The sequence below is a fragment of the Scyliorhinus canicula genome, chromosome 3 (genome assembly GCF_902713615.1).
Source record: "Scyliorhinus canicula chromosome 3, sScyCan1.1, whole genome shotgun sequence".
In the NCBI taxonomy this organism is placed as follows: Eukaryota; Metazoa; Chordata; class Chondrichthyes; order Carcharhiniformes; family Scyliorhinidae; genus Scyliorhinus; species Scyliorhinus canicula.
In genome coordinates, this window is record NC_052148.1 from 44,692,815 (window position 1) to 44,717,771 (window position 24,957).

The following is a 24,957-nucleotide window of genomic DNA, read 5'->3' on the forward strand; positions in this document are numbered from 1 at the left end:
ATTGGAAGCTGAGATGGAAGTTTTGTAAGGAAGCTAGAGATGAAAGGAACAAAGACTGGTAGCAACATTGTTTTGAAACCATTTCAATCTTCTCAATCAAAAGTTAAAGGGGCTGATGATGATGCCTGTTCATGCCCTCCCACTAGTGAGGCCTGCAGGTCAAGCAGTAGTATGGTGGCATTCTACCACAGTAGTCAGCACTGCTGCCCCACAGCTCCAGGGTCCCGCATCGGGTCACTGTCTGTGTGGAGTCTGCACATTCTCCCCATGTCTATGTGGGTTTCCGTTGGGTGCTTCGGTTTCCTCCCATAGTCCAAAGATGCGCAGGTTAGGTGGATTGGTCATGCTTAATTGCTCCTTGGTGTCAAAAAGATTAGGTGGGGTTACGGGGATAGGGTGGAGGTGTGGGCTTAGATAGAGTGCTCTTTCCAAGGGCTGGTACAGCCTCGATGGGCCAAATAGCCTCCTTCAGCACTGCAGGGATTCTATAGGACTAAACCTTTAATTGTGCCTGGCAATATCTTTTTTTTTAAATTAGAGTACCCAATTATTTTTTTCCCCCAATTAAGGGGCAATTTAGTGTGGCCAAACCTATCCTGAACATCTTTTGGGTTGTGGGGGCGAAACCGATGCAGACACGGGGAGAATGTGCAAAATCCACACGGACAGTGACCCAGGGCCGGGATTCGAATCTGGGTCCTCAGCGCTATAGGCAGCAATGCTAACCACTGTGCCACCATGCTGCCCTGCCTGGAACTCTCATGAGCTAGTTGTAGGTGGTTGGAGGATCCACAGAGATTGGGGGTGAAGGAAATGGTTTGTCCAGAGCTTTACTTTTCATAACCCTTATGCTGTACCTGACCTGGGAATGCATGAGCTAAAACTGGTGGCAGAATTGGAAAAGGCTTTCAGTTACACTTTGAAGTGCATAACATATGAGAAAATTATCACAAGATAATTTTTCCAGAAGTGTGCTCCCAGCAATGAATCTCACTTGCCAGCAGCACACATTTAAAATAATGCAGTGACATTATCCACAATTTCCTAACAAGTTCCTCATATGAGTGAGACTGCCAGAAAGTATGTGTTTATACAATTTGTTTTAATTTCAAATGTACAAGGAAGTTGATAGTATTTCACCTAAGAGGACCAAAATTGGAAGACTGCTGTGAGTGGAGACAAATCCAATAGAAAGAAAGGAAACAGAGACAGACTTGCATTTCCATAGCACCTTTGGTAACCTCCAGACGTCCCAAAGCACTTTACAGCCAATGAAGTACTTTGAAGAGTAGTCACTTGTAAAGCAGCACCAACTCTTCCAATCATTAAACTGATACATTAATGTTATGAATTTAGAAAAGAGTGGTGCTATTACATTAGTTGGTAAAGCAAGGGACCACATTTGCAATTCTTTACGTGGAGAATTGCTGATCCAAGTTAAGCAACTACTACACTAAGTTGGCAGCAGCAGAAACGCTGCTTAGATGCCGATTGCAGCCTCATACTGAAGGAAGTAAAATGAATAGGAAAGCTGAAGGCAGGGCTGACAATAAACTAGCTGTTAGCAAGGCCACAAGGTGGCAGGAATATCCTGCTTAACCTTTTCAGTGCTGCCACAAAGAGCCCAAAGGCATTAATGGCATGTTTTAAAACTAAGGACATTCTTATTTTCAGAAAAATGTCAACTGTGTTTTTACTTCAACGGAAGGACAAGGGAACACAGCCTGGGGTGGATACTATCTATACAGATAGTATCCAAGCCGGAGGACTTTCAATACAGGAGAACATCATGTCCAATATGTTACATGTGCGATAAAGCACTCTGGAGAGTTATGTACTGACACTGTCATGAATGTGTTACATGAAGGATAACAGAGTTCGGAGTGTACTACATACAGAATGAAACACAGCCTGGAGTATGCTACCAAGAGGATAAAAAACGTTTTGAAGATTTTTACCGTCATAGATTGGAAAGTGCTCTGTATGAGAGCCCACATTCTGGAGTACGATAAATACAGCCTGAAGTATTACATATATAGGTTAATACATAATCTGGAATGTGTCAGTGAAAGGAGAATGTGTGCTAACAGGATATGTATAGTCTGTAATGTGTTACAAAGTTGCTGCATGTTATAAGGCTGATTGATTGTGCTATGAGGAAAAACCGTGATTATGGACATTGAATTTTTCAATGTTTGAATATTGATGGCCATTCCAATGGATGTAAGGGAGGCAGATAACAGCCAAGCCCCATTGTCCTCAACTATTGTTCACGCACGTGTATTTTCTAGGTCAGTGACAGAGGAGCGACAACTCTGGCTGGTGATTCCCCTCCCCATCCCTTGAAGACAGACAAACGATTAAATTAAAGAGATTACTAGTCCATTGACATGACCACTGCGCGACTTTATCCACGACTACAGTGTCAAGCATCTGGGAATATTGCACAGATAGACAAGAGCAAATTGGAAGGATCTCCCAATCTCTCCCAATCAGACTTTCAACACACATCTCTCCTCGGTGAAGAGCTGGATTCAGATCCCCCTGAAATATTTTTGCTGTTTTAGACGTTGCGAAAGAGAACGCACAGGAAACTAGCAAATAAATGGCGAAGTGACCAAATAGCGTGAGCAGGCGAACTCATTCCTGAAATCGGCGCGCAACAGTAGCAAGTAGATAAAAGAGATAATCTCACCATCTGTAATTGCTGGACCATCTCCTCCCTGTACGCTAGTTCCCGCTTCATCTGCTCCTGGAAATTATCTAATCGATAAATAGATAAATAAACAAAACGGCGGGTCAGATTAACCTCGGATTTATACAGTGATTACGACCAAGATGTTAAATTCCCCGGGCGTTTGGAAACCGAAACTTCATTCTAAGCATCTGGAATTCTTTCCCCGAGTTCTCCAATCTGACAGTATGTCTTTACACACTCAAAGATCAAAGCTTGCTAGCCGGGTGTTCACCCATGCCGGGCACAATAACATGCAGCTCATCTCGAAGGCAATACTAACAAACAATTACCAAGTGCTGCACAAACCAACAATGTTTTCACATTGGTGCGGTTCACACTGCAGAAACAGCCAGGTTATACAAATGATTGGTTACCTTAAAGGGGTTTCACTTTTTAAAAAATTGTTGTAAAATAGACAAGGTTTGTGAGTTCTGCCTGTGACAAGCGCCGCTATGAAGCACCCGAATTCGATACAGTGCGGTAAAGTAGAAAAAAAGAATGTCTTACTGACAACAGTGAAAGAAGCGCTACCCTTTAACGCCTGAAATTCCTGCTCTAATCTCCGCCTCAGGTCAATCTGCTCCAACAACACTTTCTGAAGTTCTTCTGGGAAAGAAAAAGGTCGAATATGATTTAAGGAAGGCGAATTTAACAAAGAGCATTACAATTTCCAATTGTACAGTTAGAACGCTAATACACGTGTGTATAAATAGGCGGGCAGATTATGTTTCCTCATCTGGTTATATGTGCGTTCTCTAACAAAAAACCTAAAGCTCTATTTTATTTGTCCATTAGTCTGACTCCACTGTTTGCATATGCTGTATCAGTTTCTTGTATCGGTCACTCTTTTTAGCATTATCTGCATTGCTTATCCTTCATCTTTCTCTATACCTTTCACAACTCTGAACATTCCTATGGAGAGCCACGGATCCATTTATCTCTGTCTAACGCCTTAGCTGTATGTTTCCCCATCATCGTTTATTCATGAACAATTTTATCAAAATGCCCTTTCCCATTTATCTATCTAATATTTATAATATTATTATTTTTTAAATCTATCTGGCTCTCATGGCAGAGCAGCATCTACTGAATTATAGGTTAATCGTCCCCATCAGAAAGGAAGAAACAACTATTTTAAAAAAAGGTTGCAATAATATAAAACAATAAGTAAGCGAGTTAAAGGACCAACGCGGCTGTGAAGTGATGTGTGGTTATATAGATCGCTGTGATTTAGAAACTTACCTGGGATTGCGCGCTTTACGGATGTCACATTTTAATGTTAAGCAACACGTAGCGGTTTTAAACACTAGATTGGGGTGAAGATGAAAAAAATACACTTTTACAGGTTGGTGACAAAAGATGGAGTTGTCAAATATATATTCTCTAAGAATGAAGATCATATGGAATACGGCGGAAACGTATGAAGTATATCTCCTGAAAATGAAGCAATCGCTATTAAAACCAGTGTTGATGCTGCTTGCGTATTCGCTTGCGCTGACTTGAAGACATCAAAATACAATTTCACCGACTGTGTTATAGTGGGTAGGGACGCAGAGGGATTGAAACAAAAGTCTTACATGGGTAGATCGATTAAAATGTAGATGATTACGGGATGAAAATTCGGGTGTAAAGGGGCGTGTGATACGTGCAAATTATATTCCCAATTCCCTACCTGAACCGATGTAAATGATATACATAGGCTTAAATAATGCACAAAATGCAGATAGATAAATCATTTTGTTAGATATATAGATCTCACCACCGGTATGCTATAAAAGGAGAATCAATAGATGCCTATTTTGCTTGCCTACGCTCCTGTGAATCGCCGTGGGTCGTTTTATGAAAGGCGCTATGGCAATGCAAGTTGCTGTTATTTACTTTAACTTTATTTACGTCTGTGTAGTGGCTGCTGTAGATAAATAGAGACGCCACATGTGTACGTTGAACATGATTTACCCTTCTCCATATTTTCCACATCAGTTTTGACAGGAAGTGGAGATGTTGATTCTTGCGCCTGGTCACCTATACAATAAACAGATAAAACTATTTTAGAACCTTTCTGGGAATGTCACTTTCCAAATCAATATTCGACAAGGTTCCACTCATTATAATTGTTCTTTTAACGGGTGGGGAGGTGGGGTTGGTGGTGGGGGTCCTTCAATGCTTCGATTTTTAAAAATCTGTCCATTAGAGCATTAATTGTGTCTTTCCAGATTCTTTAACAGGGACTATCGTGAAACAAAACAGACAACCTAAAGCATTACTAATTTCTCCAGGGAAATAGGCATTTAAATAAATGGTATGTGGTGTGTATGTTGTAGGGACTCCGCCTCCTAATAAGAGCAAAAAAAGCGTATGCATTTCTGCTCATTCTGAATCCTCGATGTTCTCTCTCATCTGACAGGCAAATTTTCAGACATAGCCCCGGGATAACAACCTCGTTTGACAGTCAATTAACCGTGAATCGACAAAGCCAAACGAGTTTGCATTACATAAATGGCAAATTAGATTCTCTTTCTCTCTCTCCCTCCCCCTAGAACAGATACCTCCCCCGCTCAATGCAATTGAGACGCGGCATCAGAACTTCTAATCACGTCCTTTGCTGTCTTAGGTAAAGCCCTTGGCGACATTTAGCAATAAGAAAAGGTGGATTCATTTAATTTGTTTAAGATAATAAAGGGAATGTTCTAATGTATTGTATGCGAGGCTCATTATGAGCCAGATGATATCAGCGTTGATAGCTGTCATAAAACACCTTTATTATCTCTGTTGACAAATATTAAAAGCAACAAGCTTCATATATACAGTTTTTGAAAGAGAACATTATTGCAATATGTTACTTATTGTAAAATATTGCTTTTTGAAGGTCGCTCATTTTATTTTGTTCTTTTCAATCTATTCCAATATAGGGTTCATATTTGCAGGTTGCTAATTACACCTGATAACCTAGTTTCAATCCGTCCCTCCTTATTGCAAACTCAAATTAATTTAGTCCATTTGGTTGATTTATTTATTACCTCTCTAGATCATAATCATTATTGTTTTGTTTTTCCTTCGAATTTAGCACTTGTGGAGCAAATTCGTTTATTTCTTTGTCATTTTAAGCATTAGATATACGTTTAATTTATATCATGAACAGGACCATCCTTCTGCCGAGTCACTCACTTACCCCCGGATTCCCGCCAGAACCCCACTCCCGAGCTGTCAGACTCTTCTGTGAAACAATCCTGTTGTTTACCATCAACTGTAACATAGAATAGACATCAATGCAGCAGACACACAAACATAGTAAAACGTAGACACAAGCACAGTAAAACGTAGACACAAAACATAAACACAAACACAAAGCATAAACACAAACTCAGTAAACACCGGATTGATTGCAGGTGGAAATATGGTTGCGGGTAATCAAAGTCACAGATAGAAATAGGGTCACAGATAAACAGAAGGTCAAAGGAGTAAACATAGGGTCAAAAGTTAACCCAGTGTCAGAGATGAAGAGGGACAGAGACAATGATGGTCTCAGATACGGGGTCACAAACACGTGGCCAGAAATATACACACGCTGTCAGTTTTGGAAATATATCGCCGTTTTTTCACTGTCGCTGGGTCAAAATCCTGGAACTCCCTCCTTAAGAGCACAGTGGGTGTATCTACACCACATGGACTGCTGCGGTTCAACGCCACGGTCTCAAGGGCAACTAGGGATGGATAACAAAAATGCTGGCCTAGCCAGTGGCGCTCACATCTTGTGAAGAATAGTAACATAAATAAACCCTGGGTCATAGCTAAGCAGAAGTCAAAGATATGGAGGGCCACAAATTAACACAGGGCAACTGAAAAACACAGGGCCACAAATATACAGTGTATTCGTCTAAACTTTCGTTTGGGGTTTTCACTTTGAAATCGATCCAGCTGAATTGTGTTTCTTACATGGCTCAGTACTTACTAGAAAAACTATCTTCATCTTTTTTAGAATAGAGTGAATGCTTTTTGGTTCCATTTTTAAGACCCTGTCGGAAGATAAATATATATATATGTATACATAGGAAATATCACAACGTCCCGAGAATGAGGGGGAGGCAGCTCTGTTAATGTGTCCACGCATCCTTTGTAAACCTCGCACCATGCTGTGTAATGGGAACGAAGACAACTCCAATGTATAATAAATACAATTCCCGGGAAAACAAAAACAAAATAATTCATGGAGATAAAAAGCACATATTACACAGAATCAAATTCTGATATAGAATTTCCAGACTATATTATTGCATTATTGATTTCTTTAGGGAAATGACCGTCTTTAACCGTACCTCTTGTTCTAGCCCAAAGCTGTATTCATGTAATAATTAGCTAAATAGCCGAAAGGTGATATTTACGTCTTTGTAAGCGGGTTGCTCCAATGATGCTGGGTCGCAGGGAATGGGCCCCTTATTAATGGTTGGATCTTCCTTCCCCTCTGCCTTGCTCGATTCCATCTTGGAGCTGCAGAAATGGGCCTTGTCTTTACTCCCTTTAAATCCGCTGCTGTCCTGAGGCTGCGGGTTGTTCGGGGTGTACTGCCCGGCAGAGATTGCCTCCTCCTGTCCATCGCCCGAAAGCTTGTTGGTTTCTACATCCACCTCCTGCTCTTCCTCACTCTCCACGCTGTCGCTATGGTAACTGCTGCTGGTACCCGGGGAGGGGTGGCGCTCAGAGCCAAAGTCCTCCACGTTGCCATGAAGCTTGGCGATGCTGCCGATGTCCTTGACGACGGGCCTGAAGGCGGAGAGGTAGCTTTGCTTTCTGGCGGTGAAGGCGGACACGTCCAAGAGCTTGACCCTTCCACTGGCGGCCAGGCTGTGGTCGGGGGTACCCGGGTTGCTCAGGCTCTCCCTGTCAAACAGGCTGTCTCTGGCCGTGGCCAGGCCACCAGCGTCGCTCTGGTCAGCCAAGTCCAGGAAAGTTTGCCTCAAGGTGGGGGTTTCACCCCCGACCGTTGTGAGGGCGCTGGGCTGGGGCTGCAGGTAGGTCGGCACCGGGATGCCGTTCGCCGCCCTCGGTGGCCAGAACATGCAGAGTGGTGGGTAAAAGGCATCCTTCCTCCCGGGCCAGAGAAGGCCGGACAGTCCACTCTGCTTTGCCTCCCCAGCAAGGGAGTCGCCATCGTCCTTTTTCTGGCAGAGGCCGAACGCAGGGAAGGTGTAAGGATTGGGAAACAGGGAGGCCGCGGGGAATTTTTGGAGCATCCCGAATCCTTTGCTCGGGACAGGGATGACCGGATAGCTCCGCATGTTTTTCCGCGAGGAGGCGCTGCTCCCATCTTCCGCGTCCTCGGCGAACCTGGCCCTCTTGTGAGAGAGGTCCGGGCCCATCATGTGGGTGATCACACTGTTCACTGCCTTCATTGAACCCAGAGAGCCACAGGGCCCAGGCAGGGCACGTTTCCGGCTTCCCCCGTTAAACATAGCTTTCACATCTTCCCAGGCATAGGCCAGGTCTTGTGGAGGACTCTTGTCGGTCAACCTTAGGTGCCTCCTCCATGAATTGAAGTTGGCAGCATCGGGTTGAGTATACTTAGCCTCTGGCGTGCGGTGAGAATGGAAGATGAACTTATTGGGAGAGAAGTACATACTGCAGTAGGTGCACTTAATACACTTTGCCCTTGAGCTGTTGTAACGGGCAGGTATAAAACTTCCCCTGCTCCCCCAAGCACATTCGTGGCTAACGTCGAAAGCAAAGTTGTCGGGGAGCTTTGGAGGCTTGTTCTCGCCCAGGAAGGACTTGCAAAGTCTCTCGGCTTCTCTCTTGGTTATCATCCCACATCTCCTCGATGATATTGGCATGGCCCCAGCCCTGCGTAGGATCTCCAGCTGGACCGGGGTGCATTGGACACAGGTGATCCCCAAAGCCACCCTCCTGTTGTGGATTTCATTGTAGCTGTAGTTCTTAAGCAGGGTATTGGAGATCTGTGCCAAACACAGCCTCTCCTGGTTATCGATGATGAGTGACACGATGGGCACTCCGTACAGAATGACTCGACCAACTTGATTGGGCTTCATGGGGAGATGGGAAGATCTCTGTTGACTTAGGGAATCCTGTTCAAAGGAACTTGCCGGCACTGAGCGTGCATCATCAGTGGGTGCTGGGAGAGTAGAGACACTATCCATAATGTCTGACGTTTATTTGGAAGAGCTCCTCCTCGTACCTGCGGTATTAAAAATAACATTAAAACAGTGAAGAGAGCTTACCGTTTTACAATCTGATCAATATTACAATACACCTTAATAGGCCATCGATCAAACCATGGCGGCTGGTAAAGGTCCTTCGTTCCTAGGTATTAGCACAAAAAGATTGATTCAATACGGACACAGTGCTAATGAAATTGTAAAATGTTTTTATGTACAGTAGCAGATTAATCAATATATGGGAACGACTTGTCAAAAAACTGATAATGAGATGGAAACATTCCTATGAACCTATTTTTTTGTTTTGTTTTATAAATTGCCCGGCCCGGGAATGAAGCAAAACTCTTATTTTAAAGTAATGTTCACAGGAACGGCCGGGGTATACAAAGCAATGCATCTTGGCTCGGTTCAGGTTTCCTCCCAGTCTCTAATTGATTAAAAGAGGCACGAACTTGTTCCAATTCACCTCTTGTTCACTTCGTTTCCAATTGATGACTGCTGATTTTTCAAAAATAAAAAAATGTGTACGTGCAAGTAATCGCCAGCAGGAAGCGGAGGGGTGGGGGTGCGGGGTGGGGAACATTGAGAAAGCGGAGGGGTGGGGGTGCGGGGTGGGGGACATTGAGGAAACGGAGGGGTGGGGGTGCGGGACATTGAGGAAGCGGAGGGGTGGGTTGCGGGGTGGGCGGACATTCAGGAAGCGGAGGGGTGATGGGGACATTCAAGAAGCGGAGGGGTGGGGGTGGGGGGTAGGGGGACATTCAGGAAGCGGAGGGGTGGGGATGGGGGGGTAGGGGAACATTCAGGAAGCGAAGGGGTGGGGTGGGGGGTAGGGGGACATTCAGGAAGCGGAGGGGTGGGGTGGGGGACTCAGGAAGAGGAGGGGTGTGGGTGGGGGGACATTCAGGAAGTGGAGGGGTGGGGTGCGGGGTGGGCGGACATTCAGGAAGCGGAGGGGTGATGGGGACATTCAAGAAGCGGAGGGGTGGGGGTGGGGGGTAGGGGGACATTCAGGAAGCGGAGGGGTGGGGATGGGGGGGTGGTAGGGGAACATTCAGGAAGGAGTGGGGTGGGGGGTAGGGGGACATTCAGGAAGCGGAGGGGTGGGGTTGGGGACTCAGGAAGAGGAGGGGTGTGGGTGGGGGGGGACATTCAGGAAGCGGAGGGGTGGGGGTGGGGGACTCAGGAAGAGGAGGGGTGGGGGTGGGGGACTCAGGAAGCGGAAGGGTGGGAGTTGGGGGGACATTCAGGAAGCGGAGGGGTGGGGGTGGGGGACTCAGGAAGAGGAGGGGTGTGGATGGGGGGGGGACATTCAGGAAGCGGAGGGGTGGGGTGGGGGACTCAGGAAGCGGAGGGGTGGGAGTTGGGGGGACATTCAGGAAGCGGAGGGGTGGGGGTGGGGGACTCAGGAAGAGGAGGGGTGTGGGTGGGGGGACATTCAGGAAGCGGAGGGGTGGGGGTGGGGGACTCAGGAAGAGGAGGGGTGGGGGTGGGGGACTCAGGAAGCAGAGGGGTGGGAGTTGGGGGGACATTCAGGAAGCGGAGGGGTGGGGTGGGGGGGTAGGGGGACATTCAGGAAGCTGAGGGGTGGGGGTAGGGGACATTCAAGAAGCGGAGGGGTGGGGGGTGGGGGACTCAGGAAGAGGAGGGGTGTGGGTGGGGGGACATTCAGGAAACGGAGGGGTGGGGGTGCGGGGACTCAGGAAGCGGAGGGGTGGGGGACATTCAGGAAGCGGAGGGGTGGGGGTGGGGGTGGGGGGACATTCAGGATGAGGAGGGATAATAGGGACATTCAGGAAGCGGAGGGATGATAGGGACATTCAGGAAGCGGAGGTGTGGGGGACATTCAGGAAGCGGAGGGATGATAGGGACATTCAGGAAGCGGAGGGGTGGGGGACATTCAGGAAGCGGAGGGGTGGGGGTGGGGGGTGGGGGGACAATCAGGAAGCGGAGGGGTGATAGGGACATTCAGGAAGCGGAGGGATGATAGGGACATTCAGGAAGCGGAGGGGTGGGGGACATTCAGGAAGCGGAGGGGTGATAGGGACATTCAGGAAGCGGAGGGGTGATAGGGACATTCAGGAAGCGGAGGGGTGGGGGTGGGGGGACATTCAGGAAGCGGAGGGGTGATAGGGACATTCAGGAAGCGGAGGGGTGATAGGGACATTCAGGAAGCGGAGGGGTGGGGGTGGGGGGACATTCAGGAAGCGGAGGGGTGATAGGGACATTCAGGAAGCGGAGGGGTGATAGGGACATTCAGGAAGCGGAGGGATGGGGACATTCAGGAAGCGGAGGGGTGATAGGGACATTCAGGAAGCGGAGGGGTGCTGTGGGGTAGTGTGTGGGGTGGGGAACATTCAGGAAAGACAGCGGTACAAAGTGGCCGTGACAAGGAGCGCCCGGCGACCTGTCCACGTGGATAATATTGGAAGCGAAAGGTTGCCGGAGTTGGGAAGATATTGAGAAACAGGGAGGGGGAGAGGGAGAGATAAAGAGGGGCAGACTGAGTGATATGCAGAGCGGAACTGGAACATTATAAATTCAGAAAGAATGAGAGGAAATTAAAGAGTAAAATCAGGAGGGGTAAAAAATGAATTGGACTAAATGAACCAGGGTGATGATCAAATTGGGGAGGATGCTAATAGATGAACTCGGGCAAACAGAAGGAAAGTCGTGAGCATATTTTATTCATCCAATCGATCGACTGCTCACGCTATTGACATCCACCGCTTTCAATTAGTATTTTAAAAAATAAACAAATTACCTTGTGTAAAAACACACAGAATGCCCGTCACACGAGCATCCTGGCCTGGGCGGCAGTTGCTCCGGCACCTTGCTTTAACCCCACTCGGCTGTTTACAAACCCTGGTGTATTTGGCCGCCGTGTCAAGGCACATCCCAGAAGCTGCGGCAGGCGGAGGCTGCTCTGGACTCTGATGGAGCAGGAGAGTTTAAGAGCTGCAGGGAGCCCCCAGGCTGAGTGTTTCAGCTCTGAACTCTCAGCCCTGCCATCCAACAGCAATTATCACAGCTGCTAACGTCACTCCCTGACTGACACTGGATAAATGGTCTTTTCAAGTATCTAATAAATTCACCGACTCCCTAACGTCAGGCTGCAGGCTACCGAGCCTACCTTTGGAGCTTTACATACTGTAGAGAAATACTCAATTGAATTCAGTTTCTTTAACACGTTCTCACGATTACTGCACGGCGCACTTAGATTAATATTGTAATAATCAAAATGAAATTTGCATACATTAGCAAAAAAATAATTATTTCTAATCTATGTCGACAAACCCTGCAAATATGTATACATTATTTTTTAATCAATGCAACTTACGCCGGACATGGTCAGTTAGTTCCATACCAGATCCTTAAATGTCTTTTGTAACATCGCTCTTTTTAAAATATATATATATATATATTTTGGCACAATGCTCTGCAGTTTCGCTTTTAACGAAATTAACCCCAAGCGTGGCGCGAAAATGATTTGTTCTCGAGTTGAAGAGTTGAAAGTACCGAACGTTTACCCCGTTGGTCCTGTCATTAGCGTTTGGCTGACTGGCTGCCTCTGCCGGCTACTCTCCCAGTCTGTATACACAGGGACAAGAATAACTTCGTAAACATCATAAATATATATACATAATGCGAGCAGACCTGGAACTCCTCTGCTCCGAACCCTTTTAATACTTCAATTGGTGTTAATTATTTAGTAGCTGTTGTTATATAAGTGTATGTTACAGTAAAGGTCACTGGATGAAATGCAACATCCATTTATTTCTAAGCTGGGCGTCTATACTGCGCCAGTGTATAATGTAAATACACACACGCACATGCCAAGATGCTATAGGTGGGTATTGCTATACGATTCTATAGACTGTGGAACCCAGGCTGGGAGCAGAACAGGTTTTCTTTGAACGTGCGCGCGGTATTTTTGTTAAAGTTCGCTCTCTAAAAAAAATGTGACACAGATTTGCTCAGAACCTTTTCTAGTGAACGGACAAGTACACCGCCTGAGCTCAGTTGGTGACTAGAGGAGAGAGTTAGACCGATCTTTAACCATAACACATGTTCCGTGATATTGGAATAGCCACGAATACTATTGCAATGCAGGGACAGAGGCTGTCCTGGGCGCCCAGCACGGAGATAGCCGGGAAGTACGTGTTCCTGAAAGGTGACGGATTGAATAAGAAACTGAAGCATTGGATAGAGAGAAACAGGTAACAGCAACTGGGCACTTTCGGGGATATTCCGGCAGGAGGGGTGGTGGTGGTGGTGGGGGGGGGGGGGGGGGGCATCGCGGGGGATATATCAAGCATCTCTTTGCCCAACTCGGCAAAGTTGGCTTGAAACATTCCACAGGCACATTGGCCCAAACCGCGATCGATGACAAGCTGTAAAATCGTGCGGGTGATTAGGAAACAGCCTTGCGTGATTTAACGATTGGGAAGGCAATTGTTTGCCAGCTTCGGTGGATCGGCGACTCCTCCGTCTTTCACTTATCTCTCTGCCCAATCATTTGTTTCTGACTTCAGAGGGCAGCGCGGTCGACCAGAGAGCCGAATAAAGCGGTTCTCTGTTACTTTAAAACCTGTAAAATCACAACGTACAATGGCTTCAGACGGCGTGTTTGTATGTATGTATATGTTCTTATGTGTGGGTGTGTATGGGTATATGTGTGTGTGGATGTCTATGTGTGCGTATATGTGTGTAAATATATATGTATGTGTACATATGTGTGTGTACTTGTATACATTTGTGTGTATATGTGTGGGTGTGTGTATATGTATGTGTGTATATATGTGTGTGTGGGTGTGTATTGGTGTGCATATATGTGTGTATATGTCTGTGTGTGTATATGTATGTGTGTATATATGTGTGCTGTATACGTGTGCGCGTGTGTGTATATGTCTGTGTGTGTATATGTCTGTGTGTGTATGTGTCTGTGTGTGTATATGTGTGTGTGTATTTGTGTGTGTGGGGGGGGGGGGGGGGGGGGGGGGGCGGGGAGGGGGGGGGGGGGAGAGGATGTTTTCTCCGGAGCCAGTGCCGAAATGACCTTTTGCTATAACTGTTTATCAGCCGGCTGAACCACGTTCCCATTTTGAAATCTTTCCAATCGTTAACTTTCTATCTTGTTTACTCAAGGCAACCTGTAACTGGAAGTTAATTCTTACTAAACTCAATGCGGACAGTTACACTGATCATTTACAAAGTGCGGGGAAATATTTGAAACCCGCTGCTTGCGGCAGCGTTAATGTAAAATATTTTGAGACTCTTCGAGCAGAGTGAGACTATTTAAACCAAATTCATGTACACCATTCAGAGGTTCGGAGCGGGTTGACTCATTACTGCTGGCACAGACTAATAGTGGGATTAGAACCAGATCATTGTGGAAAAAATGCTTTCCAAGATCATTGGTGCCCAGCCCGGATTCAGAAAGATGAAAGTGAATGGGTCACAGAGCCTGTTTCAAACAGGGGAGAGCTCCGAAAAATGAACATCTTTTAAGAGGAGAAAGGCAGGTGGCAAAATGAAAAATGCGGAGGCAAATGAGGAGACAGAAAGGCAAGGGCAAAGAACTAGAAATAGAGAGGAATAAAATTATTTAAAATCAGAAACCACAACTTATTAAACCGCCCGTGTCTTTTTGCTGGATGTGGAACATTTAATGTAGATCGACACGCGGAAGTGACAAGCAGATATTTAGCAATAATAGTCATAGAATTAATAAGCCCGTTAACAATCATTTCAAAATGAATAGCGATCTGAACCAGTATCTGAATAGCGCACTAATTACTGCACTATTATAATGGTATCATTGGTTTTAATGGTGCTGTTAACATGAAGGGTCGTTCTATTGTGCACACTAAACTAAACTTAGTTTCACCATTGCTGTTTCTTTTTCTGAAAGCTCTTCCTTGACTCAGATTTTAATTTCAGCAGATATTGATAACAGCATGGCGATTTTGAAAGAAGAGTAACAACCTTTACTATCCCATTTCCTACTGCGGAATGTCATTTCCCCATCGGTTCCGAAATGATTGACTCAGACTCGTGAAGTGCCATGTCAGAAGCGAGCCCACATCTCTCCCCTTCTCTCTCTCTCTCTCCTCTCTAGGAAGCATTGCCCTCGTCTCTCAGATATTCCCAGACTGACCCCAATCCATCTCCCGGCTTATTCACCTGGACCCCACAGCCAAATACACCCGCAGCAAAAGCACGTGCAGATAAAAGTGAGTTTGATACAGTTTCTAAGGTAACGGGGGGGGGGGGGGGGTCGCTGAAGAACAACATCGACATTATTATCACTTTTAAAATGATCCCCCCCCCCCACCCCCCAGTTTTTGCACTAAGGCAGGCTGAACGGTCACGTTGAACAGAAGCGAACGGGAAAGGTTGGCCCCCTCCCATCTTTCCCATTCACCTGATTCCAGACACAGAGACAATACTCGTTATCGTGGTGAACGTGTCAAGAGTTTCCTTTTAAAACTGTGAACACGTTTCTGCAGCAAAATCTGTCGAATGATCATTGGTGTTTCGGACATGGCTATTGGGGAACCGAACTGGGAAACTTCCAACGCCTTTCCTTCAATAAATCAAAATATTGCCCTAACTGGGAGGGGGCTTTTCCAATTCCACAGGCTGTGCCAGTTCAAAGCTCCCCCCACTGCCCTATTTCCCTCCGTTGCCTTGTTCAAACAATCATCCCGTTGTCCCCTCAAACGATGTAATAATGGTCTTGGCCTGTCCGGGGAAAGCACAAACAAGCCCTTACCATAAAACATTGACCTGAAACATCTGCTCCTCTCCTCACAGATGCTGCCAGACCTGCTGAGTTTTTGCTACATTTCCTGTTTTAGTTCAGATCTCCAACAGCCGCAGTATTTTCCTTTTTATATCGCATTTAAAAAAAAACCTTTGTCCGATCAAATCTCCTTCAAGGGCTTGAGGAAGTGTTGTCTGAGCTACAGATGCCACCAGAATGCAAGTTGGTGCCAATCTTTCTCTCCCCGCACCCCCCCCCCCCCCCCCCACCAGCCCCTCAGCGAAAACTTTAAACTGATTATTGACTCTCCCGTCAGGGGAAATGTCTTTGCTCGTCCATCCTGTGAAAACAGTAAGAAGTCTTGCAACACCAGATTAAAGTCCAACAAGTTTGTTTCGAATCACTAGCTTTCGGAGCACAGCTCCTTCCTCAGATGGATGCTCCTTCCTCAGATGGATTCACCTGAGGAAGGAGCTGTGCTCCGAAAGCTAGTGATTCGAAACAAACCAGTTGGTCTTTAACCTGGTGTTGCAAGACTTCTTACTGTGATCAGCCCAGTCCAACGCCGGCATCGCCACATCCTGTGAAAACCCTTCACAATAAAACCAAACATTCTGTCAAATTCCCTTCAGCCTTCTCCACTCCACCGGAAGCAGTCTCAGCACCTGGACTTTCTCCTATTAACTGGAGCTTCTCATTCCTGACATTATCCAGATCCTGTCCGGAAGGAGAAGCGAAACGGGGAAGAGGCTGTGAAACACTTCATCTAGTCGGCCAGCGTCTGGGAAAGAAGGAAACCTTCACATCAGTTCCGCTGAAGGCCTGTGGCTGAAATCTCACCATTAGCCACCCACCATTGCAGATGCTGCCTGACTTGTTTACTCAATAAGTGCAGTTTTAAATGGGCTGCCCCAAGAGCCCCCTTCCCTTTTCTTTATCACTATCAGGATTTTCCTCCTTCACATGCGTCTGTTGGACCCATTTCCTTTTAGAGATGGAGCATTCACTACTGAACGCTCTCAAAAGCGGCAGCTCACCAGCAGATCACTTTCATAGAGAAGGTCTCATATTCGAAAGTGTATAAGAGAAGATTCATTCACAAGAGTCCAACAGCCCCGAACCCTTTAAAAAACAGTCATGGATTATCATATCTAGCTCTCTGTATCGTTTGGAAAAAGTGCGGGCTGATGCCACCGCTGAGGGTCACAGAGCCTCAGAGCAAGCGAGAGGCCAGTGCACACACATGGATGACATTTCAACTTTGCATTAAGGGGGGAATATATTTCTGCTGATTATATCTAACTCAGTGCTCCTCCGCCAGGTCTCCGCTTCAGCTGGAACTATTTAAATGCTATCCAAAAAGATTACATTCAGCTCGGAGCAGGAAATAGGGCAACGTTTCGTCACTGGACAAGAGCCCAATAGTTTGGGGACCGTCTCCTTCCACAAAGCATTTGACAATTACTACCTCCGCCTATCTATATAACCTTCAATCACATTCCTCACATTTGTCTTCCACAAGAGTTACTTCACTCAACATGAATTCATTTAGCCAAGATTTTGTTCCACAAACTCACTTCTGATGTTTGCCTTGTCTGAGGACGTATACATGTTATAAATTATCTCTAACCCTGATGTTGAATCAAACAGATTGTTACAGCTATCAGGGTGATACAACAATGTAGCATCTGCAGTTTACCGTCTGAAATCACAGGCATTGGTAAACGGGTGTTTACCCATGGATAATAACTCTCTCCACTAATGCTGCAATCACACACATCCCAGATTTCCAACGACTTGTGGTTCAATGGAGGAATTCTGGAGGGTGATTATTTGAAGAGAAACAATGTGCAGGGTTACGGGGAAAAGGCAGGAGAATGGCACGGAGTCATCATGTTCATTTGGAGAGCCAGGGAAGACACGATGGGCTGAAAGCTTCCTTCTACCCCTTAACAATGTTGTGATTCTGTCCCCTCAGACATAGTCATACATAGAAAATAGAAGCAAGAGGTGGCCGTTCATTATGGTCATGGCTGATCATCAAGTTCAATAGCCTGATCCCAATTGCTTACAAGATGGCATCGGAGTGTGGCGACTCTGCCAGTTCTCCCTAACAGATCCTCTTTTTACCTATCTTACAATCGTTCTAATCTTTTAAAATGTAATTCTAAGACTAACATTGTTACTAACCTCTCTGTTTTATATCTTGTGTTGCCCTATTATTTATTTTCTTTTATTTCCTTTCTTTTCATGTATTTAATGATCTGTTGACCTGCTCGCAGAAAAATACTTTTCACTGTACCTCGGTACAGGTGACAATAAACAAAATCCAAATCCACCTCCCCCCATATATCTTGATCCCTTTAACCCCAAGTGTGGTGTCTAATTCCTTCTTGAAATTACACAATGTTTTTGCCTCAACTACTTTCTGTGGACGTGAATTCCACAGATTCACCACTCTCTGGGTGAAGAAATTTCTCCTCACCTCAGTCCTAAAAGGTTTACCCCTTAACCTCAAACTATGGCCCCTAGTTCTCTTGATCTGGATTCACCATAGACTGATACAGCACAGAAGGAGGCCATTTGGCCATTATACCTACGCTGGCTCTTTGGTAGTTCTGTCCAGTTAACCCCAGGACCATGTTATTTCCCCATTGCCCTGCAAATGTTTTGCTTCAAGCGTTTATCCAATTTCTCTCGGATTTTACTATCGAATCTGCATCCCCAACCCCAACAGGTTGGGGCAGTGCATCATAACAACTTGCTGCTTGAAGAAATATTTCCTCGTGTTGCCTTCGCCAATCACTTTGTATCTGTCTTCTGGTGTTCCTCGTCCAGCTGTTACTGAAAATAAAATGTCCTCTTATTTATTCCAGCAAAACCAATCAAGATTTTGAACACCTTCATCAAATCTCCACTTCACCTCCTGTCTCTAAATATACACTAACTTCCCCCGCCTCTCGACAACTCCAGTCGCTAATCCCTGGCAATTGTAGCAGATCTCTGCCCCCCCCCCCCCCTCCCTCGCCCCCCCCCCCCAAACCCCCCGAAGACCTAGACATCCTTTACAAAATGTGGTATCCAGAACTGAATACAGTTCAGCAGCTCGGGTGCAGGCAGTTCTTTATAAAAGTTTACCATCACGTCTTGGCTTGTTGGACGCTTTTTGGACCCTGTTTTGTCTATTCATAAAACATTGATGTCGCGCTGTTTTTTTTTGAAAAAGAGTATTCTCAATTCGTCCTTCGACTTCTGAAGATTTATATATTTGGTCCCCTTCTTCCTACCAAAATGGATCATTTCACACTTGTGTGGGTGAACTTTTCACCTGCTCGTTTTACCAGTCTGTTCATAACCTGGTGCAGTCCATTATCGTCCTCCTTTACTGATGACAGCCGTTTGTGTTTGACATTTCTGCAAACTTTGAAACTTTGCGCCCCCCCCCCCCCCTCTCCATACACACCCAAGGCCAGGTAACTAAAGTACATCAACAAAGTGCAGCGTTGCTGATCCCTCCCCCTGGATGACAGCACTGTGCAATGCCCTCTCCAGACTGCTCTCTGCCTTCTGCCCCCTGAGCCAGATTTGCACCCACGCGGCCACCGTCCTTTCAATCCCATGGGCTTGAAATGTACCTAACGCGTCTTCAACAAAAATACATCCAGTGAATAATTGTGTTTCTTTTTCTTTCAGTCTACTTACTCCCTGGAATAATTCCAAAACAACGAAATAAACAAAAACAAACAAATTGATTATCTGTGATTTATCTGACAAAAAAAACCCAGACCACAGTTAGATTCCAGTCACCTCCTCCTCCCCCCACTCACCACCCCCCTCCCCCGCTCTCCGCAGTCAGAATTCCCCCCTTTTGGAAGACGATTCTGTGTCAAATTCAACCGTTTCGTAAGAATCCCGCCAAGTCAAGATCACATCGATAAAGGTCCGTTCGGAATATACATTTATCGATGGATCTGAGTGAGTGGCGGGTTCTGTACTTCATGTTGTGCTGTCCAGAGGTCCAGCATATCAATCCGGAGGGACATGGCAGTTCACCCAGGAATGAAACTCAGAGCAATCGATGTAAAAAAACACAACTCGAAGCCTGGAACTTCTCGCCAGCGGGACCGTCTTAAAATGAAATAGTAATACTTCAAATAATAATATTTATAAATATTTCACCGACACTTGCAGCAGTGACCAGAATATTTCAATACAGAATGTGTATAACTCTCCTTGTTGTAAGCAACCACATTTGTGTGTGTTTAGTACTTTGGGTTTGAGCTCATGTTTCCCTGAGCGTTTCTGTGTGTATGCATTTTCTGCAGGTTGTTCTTTATATGTGTTCGGGATGTGGGCAATGCCACTGGTATTGACCATTTCTAATTGTGAGGAATGGATTGATAGCTACCTGTTGCAGAACACTGAGTCAGCACCATCCGCTCCCACCGCAGTGAGGGAATGATGAAGTTTGCGCACAGTGCAATGTGGACGCACAGCTCACCGCCAGTCTGTCATTCTGCCACGCCTGTGTACAATCTGTAAGTAACTAGGAGTCTGGACGAGGCTTGGCCAGTTGTACCTCTCCGCCAACAAGCCTTGTACTATCCGCCCAAACGTCCACACATTAATCACTGGGACAATTTCTCTCGCGAGAGATTTCCTACCGTGACCTGATCTCACCTCCCCAAGCAGCCTCCACCACGCCGGCCCTCTCGGGGGGTTTCCAAACCAACCATTGCAAGCCGGGCTATTTGCCTCGGCTGAGCCCCTTTCAGCTGTGATCTCAGGTTCCACCCTCCCCAGCTCACACCATCGCCACTGAACCCCGATTCACACTACCACAAACTCCAGCTCTGTTACTTCAGTGCTGCCCTAATCTGCCTGAATTCAACCCACCTGGAACCCTTAAACACACATTCTAGTTAATATTAAGCTCCGGCTAGCTACCGTTCCCACCCCCCCACCCCCCCACCCCCCCCCCCCCCCCCCCTACGCGCAATGACTCCCATTCCCAATGCATTGATCACAAAATTCTAACCTTCATCTCCAAATCCCTCACTGGCCTTTTTCCATTTCACCTCTGCCTCAAACCCAAATCACAGGACCCATATCCCAGTGTCCCCACCCATTACCAGTGGCTCACATATTCCTGCACTTCCCAATTCTCCCTGAAACTCTGTTTGCAAAGGCCTCCCGCCAAATCCCATCCGTTTTCCTCGTGTGAATCACTTTGGGATGTTTTACATGTGGAGATTGTTGTGTGGGGTCTTCCTGTCTGTAGGATGTGTAAGATGTGTGTGAGAGGGGGGTGCAGTGTGTGTTGCAGTCAGATACTAACTACACCCTCCAGCATTACAACACAGGCACTCTTTCACCACACTCCCTAAATGTCGCCAAACCAACCATTTTACCCGCAGATTAATGTCATGATCGTGTTGTCAGGTGGCGAAGCAAAATTCTTATCCATTGACTTCCCCGCTTTCATTTACCGTGGTTTCATGAAAGACACAGATATACAAGCCCGCCCGCTCGCCACCGTTCACAGTAAGGAAGAGGCTCACTGAGTTCGGTTTAACTCCAGCTCCCCGCCGCTGGGATTAACGTCAGGAGGTTCGAGACTGAGCTCCAGCCCAACATCAAACAGAAATACCACTGGACAGAAAATGAAAAATTACCATTCTTAAGATACATTTAGGAGTTGCAACACAACACGGAAGTGATAAAGACGGAAATCAATTCGAGATGAGCTCATGTGAAGTCTTATATTTTCGACAGAACTCCACATCTCGAAAGGCTGACGGGTGATGCAGACACATTTGAAAACAAAAATGACAGGCGGCAGTGAGGGCGAATCATTTCAGTGACAGCCTGGACGGTACCCTCTCTCCCGCAGAGGGGGGAGTGCCCCTTTCAGTCTGAGATCAGCTTGTTGACTATAAATGTTATGACGGGAAGTGTTTTTTTAATGTCAATATTTTATCTGGTAAAGAGGCCTGATGGAAGGTGGCGGGAGAGTTGGGCTGTTGTGAGGGCGGAGAGGGTCCCCATCTGCCGTCCCCTCCAGCTCATTCAGAGCAGTTCACCTTGTGGTCCAGCTCTCTGGCAGCTTCCCTGGCACCGAGCCCCCAGTGAGACGGGGGGGACGTTCTCCTCATTCATCCCACTTTCTGTAAAATTCCCTGCACGAAGAGATGTCAGAATCAGCGGATCACCAGCTCTGTGACTCTCACCTATTCTCAGTCAAGAGATGTAAGCGGGAAAATAACCCTGAGCAGGTTATGAATATCTATCTGGGGGGGGGGGGGGGCATTTTTAAATTCTCTTTTTATATTTGGCTTTAAGTTAAATGATTCTTTGTCCCTTTTAAAAGAAAACAATATACAGAATCAGGCGGAAAAGCTACTGCGGGGTTTGACTGTCTTTTTACCACTGGCTGTTGATATACAATTATATACAGTCACGTCAGACATTTCCTGCAATTAAACTTAGTTCCATAGTCTGAACCAATTAATAATAGGACGGCCGAGATTATAAATCAAAAAGAAAATACCAAATGTAGGTGCTGCAGAAATCCACTTAAACTGGATTCACTCTTTTCAATGGTCAATGGACTGGGCCTCACCTCGGCCAGCCAGTCGGGTAAGTGGTGTGACCAGGGGAAGTGGCTCTGGGGCACATCCTGTGCACACCATACCCCAGCCCACTCACTGCTCCAGGCAGCAGCGAGCTGAAGGAGGCAGAGGCCACTGAGCCAGACAGAGGCCAGGAGGGCGAAGCGAGTGATGTACCATCAATGATGCCAGACGAGAGTTGGAAGAGTAAACTGTGGCTTTAATCAGCTAAAAATCAGCTACCTGCTGGCAGCCGGTCCAGAATGAGGGCAGGGCTGGAGGTTAGCTACCTTTATACTCGAGCCCGAGGGGCAGAGCCACAGATAGAGCCAGCAGGGACAAACCGAGACATGTAACAAACAGTAAGAACAGTAAGTACAATAAGTAAGAGCAGTAAGTACAATATAATACAGTGGTTTACCACATTCACACCCTGTTAAAAAAAGAGTCCGGCGGGGGTGAAGTGGACGGGTTGAATTAGAGATCGAGTCTGTTGGGGGCTTTGACCTTTCACTGTGATCGCCTCAATCCCAGCTGTGGTGAGGACACTGGTGTCGGATGAAGTGTTGAGGCCTGCGTATCCAGGAGCGTGTCGTCTTCCGGATAAGTAGCAACGGAAGGAGATGGTGTAGAGTCGTGAGTAGCAACGGGGGTAGTGGTGATGGTCGCTGGGGAATCTGCGGGTGCCAAGTCCCGAAGGGAGACTGTGTCCTCCCACCCGTCATGGTGTGCCACGTAGGAATATTGGGGGTTAGCATGGAGGAGAAGGACCCGTTCGACCAGGGGATCCGACCTGTGGGTCCTCGCATGCTTCCGGAGGAGGACAGGCCTTGGGACCGTCAGCCAGGACGGGAGCGAGACCCCTGAGGTGGACTTCCTGGGGAAGACAAACATTCTCTCGTGAGGTGTCGCATTGGTGGCGGTACACAGGGGCGACCGGATGGAGTGGAGCGCATCGGGAAGGACCTCCTGCCAGCGGGAGACAGGGAGACTTCTAGACCGCAGGGCAAGAAGGATGCCCTTCCAGACCATCGCGTTCTCCCTCTCCACCTGTCCGTTTCCCCAGGGTTGTAGCTGGTAGTCCTGCTTGAGGCGATGCCCTTGCTAAGCAGGAACTAACGCAGCTCATCACTCATGAAGGAGGAGCCCCAATTGCTATGGATGTCAGTGAGGAAACTGAACAAGTTGAAGATGCCGTGCAGGGCCTTGATGACTGTGGCAGAGGTCATGTCAGGGCATGGGATGGGGAAAGGGAAACATGAGTACTCATCAATGATGTTGAGGAAGTACACTTTACGGTCAGTGAAGGGGAGGGGTCCTTTGAAATCGATGCTGATGCACTCAAAGAGGTGGGAGGCCTTTACCAGATGTGCTCTGTCCAGCCAATAGAAGTGTGGTTTGCACTCTGCGCAGACCTGGCAGTCCCTGGTCATGGTCCTGACCCCCTCGATGGAGTAAGGCAGTTTGCTGGCCTTGATAAAATGAAAAAAAACGGGTGACCCCCGGGTGACAGAGTCATTGTGGAGGGCCCAAAGTCGGTCTACTTGTGTGCTGGCACATGTACCGCGGGCTAGGTCATCTGGGGCTCATTGAGCTTCCCAGGTCAATACAAGATATCATAATTATAGGTGGAGATCTTGTCATTCTTGATCTTGCCCCGCTGTGTATTATTGAACATGAAGGCAACCGACCATTGGTCAGTGAGGAGAGTGAATCGCCTGCCGGCCAGGTAATGCCTCCAATGTCTCACAGCTTCCATAATGGTCTGGGCTTCCTTTTCGACGGAGGAGTGTCGAATTTCAGAGACCTGGAGGGTACGGGAGAAGAAAGCCACGGGCCTGCCCACCTGGTTGAGGGTAGCAGCCAGAGCAAAGTCAGACGCATCGCTCTCCACCTGGAAAGGGATGGACTCGTCTACTGTGTGCATCGTGGCTTTGGAAATATCTGTTTTGATGCGGTTGAAGGCCAGGCGGGCCTCAGCCATCTGGGGAAAAATGGTGGACTTAATGAGTGGGCAGGCCTTGTCCGCATAATTGGGGACCCACTGGGCATAAGAGGAAAAGAACCCCAGGCCTTCAGGGCCTTGGGGCAGTGGGGGAGTGGAAGTTCCAGAAGGAGCGCATGCGGTCGGGGTCGGGCCCTCGGACTCCGATTTCCACAACGTAGGCAAGAATGGCTAGGCTGGTTGTGCGGAAAACGCATTTCTCCTTATTGTTTGTGAGGTTAAGGAGCTTGGCGGTAAGGAGGAAATGTTGGAGATTAGCGTCATGGTCCTGCTGGTCATGGCCGCAGATGGTGACATTATCCAGATACGGGAACGTGGCCCGCAGCCCGTACTGGTCAACCATTCGGTCCATCTCCTGTGGGAAGACCGAGACCCCATTGGTGATGCTGAAGGGGACCTGAGGAAGTGGTAGAGGCGGCCATCTGCCTCAAAGGCAGTGTATTGGCATTCCTCCGGGCGGATAGGGAGCTGGTGGTACGCGGACTTTAAGTCAATAGTGGAGAAGACTCAGTACTGCATAATCTGATTAACTATGTCAGATATGCGGGGGAGGGTGTATGCATCGAGCTGCGTGTACTGGTTGATGGTCTGGCTGTATTCGATGACCATCCGGTGCTTCTCCACAGTTTTGACGACCACCACTTGGGCTCTCCAGGGGCTAGTACTGG

The 24,957-nt window shown here is 47.0% G+C and overlaps 1 protein-coding gene across 8 annotated transcripts in view; it reads right to left on the minus strand.

Annotated features, from left to right (window-relative positions):
- skor2 (SKI family transcriptional corepressor 2) overlaps positions 1 to 12,332 on the minus strand; it is a 46,074-nt gene extending 33,742 nt beyond the window's left edge. For 2 of the 8 annotated variants that reach the window (XM_038790481.1, XM_038790478.1), the window contains exons 1-7: positions 11,669 to 11,942; positions 7,117 to 8,924; positions 6,687 to 6,750; positions 5,907 to 5,981; positions 4,694 to 4,759; positions 3,245 to 3,343; positions 2,696 to 2,763 (exon numbers count right to left, since the gene is read on the minus strand). In XM_038790481.1, the coding sequence (XP_038646409.1) occupies positions 2,696 to 2,763; positions 3,245 to 3,343; positions 4,694 to 4,759; positions 5,907 to 5,981; positions 6,687 to 6,750; positions 7,117 to 8,886 (2,142 nt within the window). In that variant the 5' untranslated portion in view covers positions 8,887 to 8,924; positions 11,669 to 11,942. Of the gene's footprint in view, positions 1 to 2,695; positions 2,764 to 3,244; positions 3,344 to 3,979; positions 4,044 to 4,693; positions 4,760 to 5,906; positions 5,982 to 6,686; positions 6,751 to 7,116; positions 8,925 to 9,370; positions 9,449 to 11,668; positions 11,943 to 12,244 lie in introns of those variants that run through there. The other 6 variants (XR_005459920.1, XM_038790485.1, XM_038790483.1 and 3 more) reach the window with 6 other exon arrangements.
- Positions 12,333 to 24,957: the final 12,625 nt, after the last annotated feature.